This window comes from Salmo trutta, chromosome 23, assembly GCF_901001165.1.
Source record: "Salmo trutta chromosome 23, fSalTru1.1, whole genome shotgun sequence".
NCBI classification, from domain to species: Eukaryota; Metazoa; Chordata; class Actinopteri; order Salmoniformes; family Salmonidae; genus Salmo; species Salmo trutta.
The window spans coordinates 2,211,077-2,226,131 of NC_042979.1; the positions used below are offsets into that span (position 1 = coordinate 2,211,077).

At 41.4% G+C, this 15,055-nt stretch overlaps 2 protein-coding genes across 3 annotated transcripts; one reads left to right on the plus strand and one right to left on the minus strand.

Moving 5' to 3' along the window:
- The first annotated feature begins 2,360 nt into the window (after positions 1–2,360).
- On the plus strand, positions 2,361–8,010 carry pdxp (pyridoxal (pyridoxine, vitamin B6) phosphatase). The gene is made up of 2 exons (XM_029708470.1): positions 2,361–3,390; positions 6,065–8,010. Exons 1-2 carry the CDS (start codon positions 2,790–2,792, stop codon positions 6,397–6,399), a joined length of 936 nt encoding a protein of 311 aa, XP_029564330.1. The 5' UTR covers positions 2,361–2,789; the 3' UTR covers positions 6,400–8,010.
- A 4,510-nt stretch (positions 8,011–12,520) lies between these two features.
- LOC115159087 (28S ribosomal protein S36, mitochondrial) lies at positions 12,521–14,794 on the minus strand. 2 transcript variants are annotated; one of them, XM_029708471.1, is made up of 4 exons: positions 14,701–14,794; positions 14,377–14,440; positions 12,984–13,174; positions 12,521–12,843 (listed from the first exon to the last, which is right to left on the minus strand). In XM_029708471.1, the coding sequence occupies exons 1-4, from the start codon at positions 14,728–14,730 to the stop codon at positions 12,826–12,828; spliced, it is 303 nt and encodes a 100-aa protein (XP_029564331.1). In that variant the 5' UTR covers positions 14,731–14,794; the 3' UTR covers positions 12,521–12,825. The 2 variants fall into 2 exon arrangements, with proteins under 2 accessions (XP_029564331.1, XP_029564333.1); XM_029708473.1 differs by lacking the exon at positions 14,377–14,440 and having other exon boundaries at positions 14,701–14,789.
- Between the last annotated feature and the right edge of the window lie 261 nt (positions 14,795–15,055).

Below are 15,055 nucleotides of genomic sequence, written 5' to 3' on the forward strand. Positions count from 1 at the left end.
GAGGCCTCATTTAACACAGTAAATTCATCAGGCTTGAGCCATGTTTCAATCAGGCCAATCACATCAAGATTATGATCAGTGATTTGTTCATTGACTATTACTGCCTTGGAAGTGAGGGATCTAACATTAAGTAGCCCTATTTTGAGAAGTGAGATATCACAATATCTTTCAATAATGACGGGAATGGAGGAGGTCTTTATTCCAGTGAGATTGATAAGGCTAACACCGCCATGTTAAGTTTTACTCAACCTAGATTGAGGCACAGACACGGTCTCAACGGGAATAGCTGAGCGGACTACACTCACTGTGCTAGTGGCAGACTCCACTGAGCTGGAAGGGTGGCTAACAGCCTGCTGCCTGGCCTGCACCCTATCTCATTGTGGAGCTAGAGGAGTTAGAGCCCTGTCTATGTTGATAGATAAGATGAGAGCACCCCTCCAGCTAGGATGGAGTCCGTCACTCCTCAGCAGGCTTGGTGCTGTTCGTGGGTGAGTCCCAGAAAGAGGGCAAATTATCTACAAATTCTATCTTTTGGGAGGGGCAGAAAACAGTTTTCAACCAGCGATTGAGTTGTGAGACTCTGCTGTAGAGCTCATCACTCCCCCTAACTGGGAGGGGCCCAGAGACAATTACTCGATGCCGACACATCTTTCTAGCTAATTTACACGCTGAAGCTATGTTGCTCTTGGTGATCTCTGTTGCTCTTGGTGACCTTCATCCTAACATCGTTGGTGCCGAAGTGGATAACAGTATCCCTATACTCTCTACACTCGCCAGTTTTAGCCTTAGCCAGCACCATCTTCAGATTAGCCTTTACTTTGGTAGCCTTGCCCCCTTTAAAACAGTGTATGATCGCTGGATGATTCTTTTCAAGTCTAATATGCGGGTAATGGAGTCGCCAATGACTAGGGTTTTCAATTTGTCAGAGCTAATGGTGGGAGGCTTTGGTGGCTCAAACCTCGTAACAGGTGGAGGAGAGACCTGAATATGCTTGGCCTCTGACTCCGACTCGTTGCTAAATGGGGAGAACCGATTGAAAGTTTCTGTCGGCTGAATGAGCGACACCGGTTGAGCATGCCGACAGCATTTCTTTCCAAAAGCCTTGAGAAAATGTTCTGGCTGCAGGGACCGTGCGGAGGGATTTATAGTACTACCTGTACTTACTGGTGGCACAGACGCTGTTTCATCCTTTCCTACACTTAAATTGCCCTTGCCTAACGATTGCATCTGAAGCTGTGCTTCCAACACGGCTATTCTCACCATAAGGCGATAGTTCTCCTGTATATTATGAGTACATCGACTGCAATTGGATGGCATACCTGCTCTTATACCTGTAGCTATGCTGTAGAGTAATTATATAGCATGCCTACCTGCAACAGGACATTAGACACCATATGGAGCTGTGCGGTAAGCAGTGGGGGTCAAGCCCAACACTTACAAACCCTCCAGTGTATTAGTCCTCATAGTGTTGGCTGGGACATATTCCTGCACACCCCGTGACAGGTCAGGAAAGCCTGATCCCTACTAACCCTAGTATAGGCAGGCCTACTACAGCACAGATAGTCTCTTGTTATTGTAGTGTTTGCCGTTAGACCAAATACATGCAGTGTTGAACTGGGCCTGGACTGAGAGTCCAGGGTCTTGGTCCATTGGCACTAATCCCTGAAACACAAATAAACCAGTAGCCCTTAGAAACTTGTTGTGTAGATCTGGAAGTATTGGAAAGATGTAACCAATATGCCTGTAGCTCCATCTTGGTCTCTGATAGACCAGGTGGGATTAAGGAAATGTCTGGTTGTGGTGTGTTGTTTTTGTATTTTAAATTGGTATTGGTACACACAGTTTTTTTGCTAGCTACCTAGCTAGGTCTCAAAACAAACTTGCTGTAGCTCTGATCTTGACTTGCAAGACACTGCTTATCTCTGCACTATAGGTACAGGCAGGTACCTAGGAATATGTGCAGATCAATGTAATATAAAATCACTTCTAGCACTCTTTCCCCTAAATATGCATCACCCATCTAACTATTTGTAACTAGCTAATAAACTAAACAATCGCCAGCTGATCGTTTTGTGAATAGAACTCCTGTGCATGGCATTCAGATTAGCTTTTTTATTTAAAAAAAAATGGAAATATTTTTGTTGTGGCAAACTAACTAGCTATATATCTAGCCATCTATCTGTACCCATTGCTGAGGATCCTTTGATCTCATCCATGATGCGTTGACGTCTGTGTTGCAAGCTACATGCAAAACACTTAAACAAATCTTTAGGACCAATGAGAGTAGAGCTACTGAGTTCGACGTCACATACACATGTCCATGTATGGCATTGCGTTGGCAGCCATATTGGATTTTCTTTGCAGTGACGTCCCTGGAACCGGGACGCGTTATACCTCTACCAATATGGCTTAGCCGCACATTAACTGTAACGGGCAAGTTTCACTGTCTCCGCAAGTTGTCAGGAGTGTTACATGTAACTCAATGTTGTAAACGGTAATCACCGGTCAATAGGGCAAATGGTTAAAGAGGAAGCGCCGTGTTATTGCAAAATATGCTTGGTGGGTGGGTCTTAAATGCCAGCGCCAATGAAACGAATAGAATGAGCTGTATAAAAGACGGACGTTTCAGTTTCATGTAATATAATATCCATTTATCACCGTTGTGCACACGTGTGGTGGAACTAGAATTGCAGGGAACTAACTGTCGTAGTTCGTCCTATTTGAGTGGCGTAATCATATATTTCTGTAGACAACCACACGCGAGGTTGTTCCTCAACGCATCGTTCAGAATGGCTGGGCTGGTGAGTAGCAGAGGGTGTCACAAAATCAGGGGTTCCCAAATCAGAGAGCTCCTCGACTCCAAGCTCAACGTCCTTTTTGATTGCGACGGAGTCATCTGGAATGGCGAAACGGTAGTGGCAGGCGCGCCAGAAGTGGTGACGCTACTGAAACAGCAAGGCAAAAAGGTATTCTTCATCACCAACAACTGTACTAGGCCCAGAGCGAGCTACGTGACGAAGTTTATCCGGTTGGGGTTCACTGATGTCGCAGAGGAGGAGATCTTCAGCTCGGCGTACTGCTCTGCGGCTTATCTGCGAGACGTGGCGAAGTTGCAGGGTAAGGTGTATGTCATAGGGTGCCAGGGCGTTGTGAAGGAGCTACGGGAGGCTGGGGTTCCCATAGTGGAGGAGGACACTGACGCACCTACTGGGACCATTTACGACTACCCGTTGGACCCAGACGTAAAGGCAGTGCTGGTGGGATATGACGAGAAATTTGATTTCATAAAACTGGCCAAAGCCTGCTGCTACTTACAGAATACTGAGTGCCTGTTTCTGGCCACTGACCCTGACCCTTGGCACCCACTGCGAGGAGGCAGAATAACACCAGGTAGGTGTGTCACTAGTGAGGGTCCTGCTGGCTTTTGTTCCTGCCCAGCACCAGTACAGCTGATTTTAAAGAGATTCTCCACTACTGTTTTGTACTTATTAGCCAGTAGTTCTGAAAGTAGCACTCATGAGCCAAAAGTGGTCCCCGAAAATGGTGTACTATGTGCGAGGGGGCTGAAGCTCATTGGCTAGAACTCGAATGGTTAAGGGGCTGGCCCACTTGGGGAGGGAAATGTAGGGAAAATTGCTCTGCACAGCTTCCAGAAAACAGTCACTTTCAAACTAGGGATTTTGTGGCTAATTGAGGTAAACAGTAATTCTGCTCATAGACTATGCATGTATGAACTAGCGATGGGAAACAGGCTTTCACCAAATTGTGCCAAAAACAGTTAATTACTCGGAGCTTCACTATCCCTTCTCAATGTGCATTAGTGACGTCTGCTGGTCAGCAATAAATAGCTGCGTTTGATTAGATGTTTTTTCTCTCCCGTTTTCATTGAAACTCTGTGGCGCAGCGGTAAGTTGTTGGCTTTAGTAGCTTATAATCAGTTGGAATTCCATTTTGCCTTCTAGTTTACTTTTTTTGTTTTAAATGAATTTCAAATTTTATTGGTCACATATTTAGCAGATGTTATTGATGGTGTAGGGAAATGCTTTTGTTCCTATCTATGGCATTATTTAGGATGCTTAAGACAGAAGCTAATACTATATTAAATAAAACAAATTAATTGAATAATAGTGCAGAAAGTCTGGTTGCACATTTTTTTTTATTTTAAATAGTATGTCTTTAACGGGATTTGACCTCATACCCTCACATCCCTTAATGTCCCATAGTTCCCTACTCTACCAGCTAAGCTACCTATATTTGTAAGTATGGTGTCCAGTAGAAGCCAGTGTTTGAAAGCAGCTTGGAGTCAAAGAAAGCACCAGAGCCACTGTGAAATCAATGGGATCTCACATTTTGCAACAAACTGTTTGAAAAAGCACGTGATCAAACGAAGCTGTGGACATCATTGATGACATACTTCTGATAAAGTGATGCACGCATTGGCACAATGCTTCGAAGTTAGCTGCTTAGCGATTTCTATGCATGCCTCTGAGCTCCGGTATCAAAGGTGATATCTCTAGTATGAACTACGCATTGACACAAAGCGGTAGGTTTGATAGAGGTAGATATGTATAGGGGTAAGTTGACTAGGCATCAGGATATAATAGAGTAGCAGCAGCGTATATGATGATTGTGTGTGTAGAGTCAGAAAAATGTATATTATGTGTGAGCAAATTATGGTGTGTGTGTGAGTGGGCATAGATACGGTGCAACTCAGGGTCAACTCAGTCCATGTAGCCATTTTGTTAGCTATTTAGCAGTTTTATGGCTTGGGGATAGAAGCTGTTCATGAGACTGTTGGTGTCAGACTTGATGCACCGGTACCACTTGCCATGTGGAAGCAGAGAGAACAGTTTATTGCTTGGGTGGCTGGATACTGATTTTCCAGGCCTTCCTTTCACACCGCCTGATATGGAGGTCCTGGATGGCAGGGAGCTTGGACCCAGTGATGTACTGGGCTGTCCGCACCACCCTCTGTAGCACCATGCGATCGAGAGCAGTGCTATTGCCATACCAAGCAGTGATGCAGCCAGTCAAGATGCTTTCAATGGTACAGCTGTATAACGTTTGGAGGATTTGATGGCCCATGCCAAACCTTTTCAACCTCCTGAGGGGGAAGAGGCGCTGTCGTGCCTTCTATAACGACTGCGTGTGTGTGGACCATTTTAAGTCCTTAATGATTTGGACACCTACTAATCATGATTAGTTGAATCAGGTGTGTAAGTGCTGGGCTGGAACGAAAGCTTGCACATCCTGTAGTTGCCCAGGGGACCTGTGCAAGGTAAACATTATCTACTTCAATTTCACCTCAATGTAACAGGGTGAATAGGGAAACCATGTAGAAAGGGTTTACTACATTTTAGCCCTGTGGGGCCTGGACATACAGAATCCACATTCATTGTGACCTGTCATGCAAACTTTTCACAGCGCACTAGGTTGGTTGAACACACCTGTTGGTTAAACAATTACAGTTTGTATCAGAGAGATGTGTTGTCAGTATTTGGTAGACATGGGCAGTTGTGTAGAATGGCTTTGAATGACGTGCAACTCAACCTGTTTTTGCTCCCAGCAACACACGTGCTGCTCTGTTCATGAAATGAAGGATACTACTCATAATGTTGTTTTATAAATTGAACCCTGACAAAGGTTGTTTCGGGCATTTCCTCACTGTCTGGCTAAGTGGTCACCTGTCTTATCAAGGTACAGTCAGCACATCAAATAAGTGTAAGCTCTGTTGAATAGCAGTGCAGTTCACCAATTGGTTTTATTTTACTTGACAATACAAATATCAAGCAGCTCCAGTTGACAACAGGCATTACAAATACATTTTTTGTTTTGGATTATTTTTAGTGTGACTTCAAAAAAGCCCCAAGTCATTGCATTGCAGAATTGTATTGCTGAATCAGGAATATTCGTGCTAGGCTGGAACAAAAGCTTCGAAACCATAAGAATGAAGGTTTCTGACCACTGCTGTACGACAGTATGCCGTTTTACAAGTTAAACATTGAAAAGGTAGTAACTGGTAATCTTCCCTGACTCTCTGGCACCGCTTCCTCCTCTCCCTCAGGTTCAGGAAGCCTCACGGCCGCTGTGGAGACAGCCAGCAGCAGGAAAGCCACGGTGATCGGGAAGCCCAGCTGCTTCATGTTCGAGTGCATCGCCAGCCAGTTCAACCTGGACCCCGGCCAGTCCCTCATGGTGGGTGACCGCCTGGAGACTGACATCCTGTTTGGGGCTAACTGTGGCCTGGACACCATGCTCACCCTGACCGGAGTGTCCACTCTAGAGGAGGCGCACGGCTACAAGGACAGTGACGACCCCGAGCGGAAGGACTTTGTGCCAGATTACGTGGTGGAGACCATTGCCGATTTCATTGATGCGTATGAAGAGGAGGAAGGCTGAGGAGGACTATAGAAAGAGCAGACCCCTGAAGCTGTGCCTGAGAGACCTGGGTCATGTTCATTAGAGTACGCAGCGGAAAGCGTTTTAAACCGCTTTGCAACGGAAAGTGAAAATTCCCTCCCTGTTTCAATCCATTTGGTGCCTAATGAACACGACCCTGGATATATCAGAAAAGGGATTAGTTTGGTGGTGTTATACGCAGTCATTTGTAAAGCCTTTAAGAAGTCAGTGTGATGTGTTATAGTGCTTGCGACAGGCATGCTGTGCTTTTTTATGCCGATAATCTTTGTCATGAGGCATGTAAAGATGTGGCATAACATTTTGGAAATGTTTTTGCAATTTACATGCTTATGGCAAGTGATAATGGCATTGACCAGGATTCAATCAGAGATGCGTTGTAAACAAGCCCATTTCACTACAGACAATGAAGATCGCATTCACGGTAAAACGCTGAAGATGTCGACTCATGAGGAAATTATCTTTTAAATGTCAAGCACTGTGCACTTGTATACAACATGTCTTTGATTGAATCCAGGCCATTGTGTAGTATTTTGGAAAGCTTTATGAATGGTGGCATAAGACCACCTGGAACATTATATACTGACACCAATAATGCAGTGTGAGACTCCACCTGGTTGTAGTTCCTAGTGTTCATTATTTGGGACATTTATTGGTGTAGTAGGAATGTCTTTGGTTGTACTGTAGTATATCATAGATGTCACCATATGAGCCCAATATACAAGCTGTTCTATTTTCCTTGAGACCATCCAGTGTTGAAATGGATAGGGATACATCAAAGTGAATCATAACACTCAACGTAATTGGACTGAATTCATCTAAACCCACAGAACCAACTGTGCTGTTCCACAGTCAAAACATAAGATATTGTAAGCTGAATGCTTCCCTTGCAGCACCTTCACCTTTAGTATACCAAACCAAATACTGTGTTAGGTTTGAATCCAATAACTGGTATACCAAACCAAATGTTATATTTGGAGCCAACTGTCCAACATTTAGCTCTGGATATATGGAAATAGGGCTGGAGACTTGGTTTGATACTGGTTAGTTTCCCCACCAAGTCAAACCTTTGCTAATATGTGTGCCAGCAGCCTTGCTGTAGTTTTGGATCCTTTGGTTAATGAATCCTTGACTGTAACAAACATGACATGGAAATTGTTCTCACTTCTCACCTTTCTAAAGAACAGCGCATACAAGTGGGCCTGAATTGATCATTACCAACAATGAAATGTGTAGGACTGTACGTAGATCTAATTACCTGGGTTTTTTTATCGACGGGTGGTTATTAACCTGAAGAAGGGTGTGTGGATTTCAGTCAGGGTAATTACAATGGCAGACAAACATTATTTTAATTGAGGGTATCACCATTTTTTTATCAGTCTTTTTACTTAGCTAGAGGTTGTGCTAGAATTTAATTGTAAGACGTAAGACACATTTTCATACTGTAGATGAAGTACCTATTTCAATGGAATGCCAACCTGTTTTGTATGAACTTCATAGACATTCTGCATATTGTGAATTAGGTTTGTACATTACTTAATGTAGTGTACAATTGCATTTTGTTTTTTTAATTAAAACTCTTGCTTTGTATAATTTCTGTCAAACTTGTTCTCTACCAGGTCGTCTCCAAATTTGTTATGATGGAGAAAGCCCTTGAGGACAAAATGTTCCTCAATGAATCAAGTCACCAAATTAAGTTTAGGCTAAAGTTGAAGCCGGTCAAGGCTAGACTGAAATGACTAATACACTTCTCCATATGTATTTGGACAGTGCCGCTAAAATGTTACATTTGGCTCTATACTCCAGCATTTTAGATTAGAGAGAACATTTCATATTAGGCAACATCCAATTTTATTTGTCACATACACATGGTTAGCAGATGTTAATGCGAAATACAGAAATTACAGAATGTCTGCTTTTATGAAGGTATTTTCATACATACTGTATCTGTTTTACCATTTAGAACTTAAAGCACTTTATGTATCTAGTACACCCCCCCCCCCATTTGAAGAAGTCATAAGTATTTGGACAAATTCACATAGTGTATTAACCCTTTACACTCGTGGGAATTGGCCTACATGGATAGGGCTAAATTGAACTTTCTTACAGAAGAAATATAAAACACATAAGCACGGTAGCAATTGGAGATTATGGCAAAATTATTAGACCAAAGTTGAGGACAACAGTTCAACCCAAACATTTGGGCTCCCGAGTGGCGCAGCGGTTTAAGGCACTGCATCTCAGTGCTAGAGGTGTCACTACAGACACCCTGGTTTGATTCCAGGCTGTATCACAATCTGCCGTGATTGGGAGTCCCATAAGGCGGCGCACAATTGTCCCAGCGTCGTCCGGTGTGTGCCGTCATTGTAAATAACAATTTGTTCTTAACAGATTTGCCTAGTAAAATAAAAAATGATACCATTTCATTTTATGTGCATTTTACATTTTGCCGCATTTGATAACGAAATCTTAAAATACTCTCAATACATACAGCAACATAAGAATATTCCTGTAAAATTTGGGTTAGGTGCAACATAAGACAAAAAAATCACAAGGGTTTGAGTGAGGACTACCTGGTGTCTCCAAGTGGGCACACACCACTCCAAAGTGTGCACAGTTCCCTAAGTAATTTCAATGCATGTTTATGACTCAAAGAAGAAACTTAAACTATAAAAGGTGCTTTTTTGAGCTCTCCTAGCTGTGCTGTTGAGGAACTAACAAGGAAACAGTTTGTTTGGAACACAACCTTGCATCCCCACCATCACACAATTATGGTTGTTTACGCAATCGAAAAACAGCCCATTTGAAATCGCAATCTGGGTCAGGTGGTCATAATTTGAAAGCTTGTTCTACTGCCAACATGACTAGCTTTGTTATAGAATACGTATTAAAGCTTTCACAATGCAATTCAGGGAAACTAATCGTAATTTTGGTGCGCACAAAAATGAGTCGAGTGCATTCAGGTGCGTGTTCCACAGTGAAGTTTCTTCACAATAGACTAAAGTAGGCTCATTCTGTTTAGAACAACCCAGGGTATGATGCTATGTCATCTTGTAACTACATCATAGTGATCATAAACTTTGACACTGTATATGACATGTTTATGATATGGAAATGTGAAGTGTACATTTGGACTCACGGGTGTTTGGCTTGCTTGTATGACATCAGAGGTATTTATTTTAATCCTCAACGTCTCATCTTTCAAAATACAGCAATTCCCTCACTCAGAAAAAAAAGTTGCCCAATTCCTGGGAGGGATGGGGGCAACTTCTTGTTGCGTGCTCAAGTTCAGAACGGCTGTCAGTCAAAACTCATTCAGCGCTGTGAAGTGCAGAGCCTGAGTTCTGTCATGTATAGCATGTTACTGTACAGCCACTACTTTCCAATTAAGGTGCTTATCGGTGCCCAAATCTGCCATTTTCAACCCTAATACAGATAGGAGAGTAAAGGGTTAAAGTAGTCAAAACTGGGGAGAGGTTAGCATGTTTTCTTGTAGACGCCGTTACTTTCTCACTCATCATTATTCATGATTAATTCACGATTTTTCTTAATCATGGCAGCATCAACATGAATTAAAATGTGTTTAGAAACACTTAAAAAGGAAATTACAGTTACTATTCGGCAAAACATAACCTCGTCTCCAGGCTATTACGCACAGTACATATAAACCTGTGACATCAACGATTCAAAGAGTGACATTAGAATTCTATGGGAGTGACCTTACTGAGTAAAGTATTTTTCATAATTAAATTTTAGCGAATCACACGACTGTGAGCCGTGGCTCTGTAAACAAAGCTGCACACGACACGTACAGGGGAGCGTTAGGGGGAAGGTGTTGTGGGAGATGATTGATTAGTTGGTAGATTAAGCCTCCCTGTATTTTCTAACGAAGGCCAAGTTTGAGCGTTAGTCCACAAGACTCTTGTGTGCAAGGAATATGAGACTAAATACTAAACTTTTGATTACTTTAATACCCTATAAGCAAATTTGTCCAAATACACGACTTATTCACTTGGGGGACTAGATACATAGTGTTTTCCTTTCTAAATGGTAAAACAGATATGTATGAAAATACCTTCAAATAAATAGGTGACATTCTGTATTGTTGCCTCATATGAAACATTTGATCTCAAATCCAAAGTGTTGGAGTATAGAGCCAAATAAAACAATTTTGCTTCACTGTCCAAACACATATGGAAGGGAGTATATATATAGTGCCTTCAGAAAGTATTCACACCTCTTGACTTTTTCCACATTTTGTTGTATTACAAATTGGGATTATAATGGATGTCATTTTTTGCAAACGATCTACACAAAATACTCTGTCAAAGTGGAAGAAAAAGTACCCCCACCCTCCAAAATATTACACTAATATACCTGCATCTTGATTAGATAAGTATTCAACCCCCTGAGTCAATACATGTTAGAATCACCTTTGGCAACGATTACAGCTGAGTCTTTCTGGGTAAGTCTCCAAAAGCTTTGCACACCGGTAATGAAAACTATTTGCCCATTATTCTTTTTAAAAAATTGTCAGGTTCTGTCTAGTTGGTTGTTGATCATTGCTCGAAAGCCAATTCCAAGTCTTGCCATAGATTTTCAAGACGATTTAAGTCAAAACTGAAACCAGGCCACTCAGGAACATTCACTGGTAAGCAACTCCAGTGCCTTCAGAAAGTATTCATACACCTTGACTTATTCCACATTTTATTGTTACAGCCCGAGTTAAAAATGTATTAAATATTTTTTTTTTTATTAACCCATCTACATGCAATTCCCCATAATGACAAAGTGAAAATGTGTTTTTAGAAATGTTTGACATTTTTTGGAAAATGAATTTACATAAATATTCACACCCCCTGAGTTAACTTTGTACAAGCTTGGTCAAGTTGGTTGTTGATCATTGCTAGACAACCATAGATTTTCAAGTAGATTTATGTCAAAATATTTGGCCTTGTGTTTTAGGTTATTGTCCTGCTGAAAAGTGAATTAATCTCCCAGTGTCTGGTGGAAAGCAGACTGAACCAGGTATTCCTCTAGGATTTTGTCTATGCTTAGCTCTATTCTGTTTCTTATTTATAAATAAAACTCCCCTGCCGATGACAAGCATATCCATAACATGATGCACCACCATTCTTGAAGATTTGAAGAGAGGTACTCAGCAATGTATTGGATTTGTCCCAAACATAATTCTTTGTAGATTACTGCATTGTTGCGTTTGGAGCTTGCAAGAATGGCATTTCACTGTACTTGTGCACGTGACATTAAAACTTGTATTAAGGACAAAAAACTAATTTCATTGCCTAGATTTTTTTGCAGTATTACTTTAGTGCCTTATTGCAAACATGATGCATGTTTTGGAATATTTTTTATTCTGTAGAGGCTTCCTTCTTTTCACACTGTCATTTATGTTAGTATTTTGGAGTAACTACAATGTTGTTGATCCATCCTCAGTTAATCTCTCATATTAGCCATTAAACCGTTTTAAAATCACCATTGGCCTCATGGTGAAATCCCTGAGCAGTTTCCTTCCTCTGCGGCAACTGAGTTAGAAAGGGCGACTATCTTTGTAGTGACTGGGGGGTATTGATACACCATCCAAAGTGTAAAATTAATAACTGCACCCTCTACCAATAGGTGCTCTTCTTTGCAGACCATAGGAAAACCTTGGTTCGCAAAGTGGAATCTGTGCTTGAAATTCACTGCTCAACTTAGGGATCTTACAGATAATTGTATGTGTGGGGTACAGAGATGTGGTAGTCATTTAAAAATCATGTTAAACACTAATATTGCACACAAGTTGAGTCCATGCAACTTATGTGGATTGTTGAGCACATTTTTACTCCTGAACTTTAGGCTTGCCATAACATGGGTTGACTACTTATTGACTCGAGACAATTAAGCTTTTCATTTGTAACCATTCCTATAAACATAATTCCACTTTCACATTATGGGGTGTTGTGTAGATCAGTGAAAACATCTCCATTTAATCCATTTTAAATTCAGGCTGTAACAACAAAATGTGGAAAAAGTGAAGGGGTGAGAATACTTTCTGAAGGCACTGTAGCTGTTATCAGGTAGATAACTGATAGCCATGACAATGGAGCTTTTACAGTTTTTCACTTTACTTTGCATAATACATAGGCTATTAGAAGAAAACTAGACAATGCTTGAATCTGCATACTTCCCATCGCATATCACAATACATTCAAAAAAGCATTTGAGGTTATCAACACTGCTTGAACATAAAAATAAACATTTCAGCGATCTGATCCAACAGGATCTAGAGATAAATGTTTCTTTGTGCATTTTATATTGGAATCTCTGGCAGTTATGCTCCTAAAAAGCTATACAGTACTGAGCAAATATCCAGAGAATGGTTTGGCAGGTTATCAGTGAAGATGTCTGTTACTCTGGTCCACCACGCTGTAAAAAAAAATGTAAGAGATGAATACATTGTTGACTGTTACAGCAGAAAAATACTTTAATTTATATCTTCTATGATGACATGTACCTGTAGTGGTATTGTTAAACTCTGAAGCTGGGGTTGACTGTACATATCTTACCTGGATGTATTCCATCTCCTCTGGAGCAACTATCCTTCTTCGATACCTCTGGGGAAGATCTCTGATAGTTGCAGCGGTATCTGAGGTTCCCGGGAGGCGAATCAGGGGTGATGGTGCAGAGGTCATAGGTGAACTATGTGTACCACTGGACTGCTGTGCTGCGGCAACTCCCATTTTCAGCACCTCTTGGACTGAATAGGTTACAATAGGTATAGCCCAGTTTAGACCCCAGTTCTAGTCTTAGAACATATTGCCAGTTATTTGCCGAACCTTGCCTGTGCGGCGATACTTTACCCACTTCTAAAGGAATATGGGTAATCGGTTCTGATTAGGAGATCGTCCAGCGGTGCCCAGGAAATAATTACATCCAATTGTTAGATGCTACCACCCCCCTCCAAATCAAAACCAAACATGGATTTCATGTTATCTTTTCACTTCGCATGCACAGCTGTCTGTGTTTCACACCCGTTTGTCCTAGCTAAATCAGCCTTGTAATACGAGCACCATGCTACCGCAGACAGGAAGCAGACAAGAAGTAGAATGAAGCGTGTGCATGCAAACATTGACATCCATGTTTGGTTGTGATTAGGAGAGAGGGTGGTAGCATCTAACAATTGTATTGAATTGTTTCCTGGGCACCCCTCGGCGTGCAAACAACGCATTCTTTATCAGAACGGTCCACCGACCACAGATATGCCTAACAAAAGTGGGAAAAGCGTCGCCAAAAAGGCATAGACACAGGTTGGTAAATAAGTTGCACGGTGGGCTAGTGTTATATTGCTAGACGGAGACCCAATCTCTGTCTAGAACCACCAGGCTACAATAGGTATAGGTGGTCACAACCCTGATCCCAGAGGTTGGCTATGGGACATTCTCAATTGGTTTGCTCTACTCTTCCGTCCTCTCTTCCTTTTGAAAAACATAAAAAGTAACTGAGGGGAGGAGAGAATGTGGAAACAAATGTTTTTGTATTAAATGAAATATGTGTAAATTAGTATAGATAAAAGGATAAGTAGCATATAATTTTAAAATATGTGCATGCTTTTCTCCTTCGAGTATTCAACAGCTGATTCAAAGGTGGTTTCAAGGTGGAGGACAGTCCTCCATTCGCCTTTTGACATTGACACTCTCCAGGTCAGGGAGGAGTCGAGGACTGACTTTTGTCCAATTGAGATTCTCCCAACGTGCGTAGCTTTTGTTCCAGTCCAGCACTAATACCTGGTTCAACTAACCTGATGAGCAGTTGATTAGCTATATTATGTGTGTTAGTGCTGGACTTGAACAAAAATCTGCACATGACCAATGTTTTTACACACTATTTGTTCAAGTATAGGCAAGATGCCTGTCGCATGTCATACTCATATACAGTTTGAGTTGAAGAATTTAAATTTACCATTGGGTCTTGGGTCACTAAGGCGATTAGGAAACTTTATAAGTGGCGAGTGAAGGCGCACAGCCTGGTGGATTAAAATCATAGTTAGGCTACTCATATATTGCGTTTACATTTTCTTGAAATATCATATGAATTAATGATGAGCGAGTAAGAAATGAGTGAATGGAACTAGCTAGCACTACCCTTTCAAACAGTCTACCGACATGCACTGAACTAGAACGAACATTAACGCATTAATGGATAGGCTACAGAATGTGGAATACACAAGCTATACCCTAAATGAAGCAACAAATCTACGTTTTTCTATTCTTAAATATTGTATACCTGCACAATTGCTCTTCCAGCTGCTGCCATCTTTCTTCACCAGCGTCATCATCGTATCGTCAGCAACGCTAACACAGTACTTCCAGGTCACGGAATTTTCGACATTTTCCAAATAAAAGTCCCTCACGTAATCTTCTTCTTCTCTGAGGTTTATTGGCCGACTACACTCATAAGTTGTAATGCCGCCACCTACTGTACGGGATAATAAAAATACACCAAAAACTAAAGATGTTTTGGATGAACAAATCACACTAATTACTTGTTTATATTTTTTTATTATAAAATATGTGTATCGTCATAGTGCTTGTGGGAGATTATTTTGAGTTAGTGTATGTTGCACCTCTTCGTCACAGTT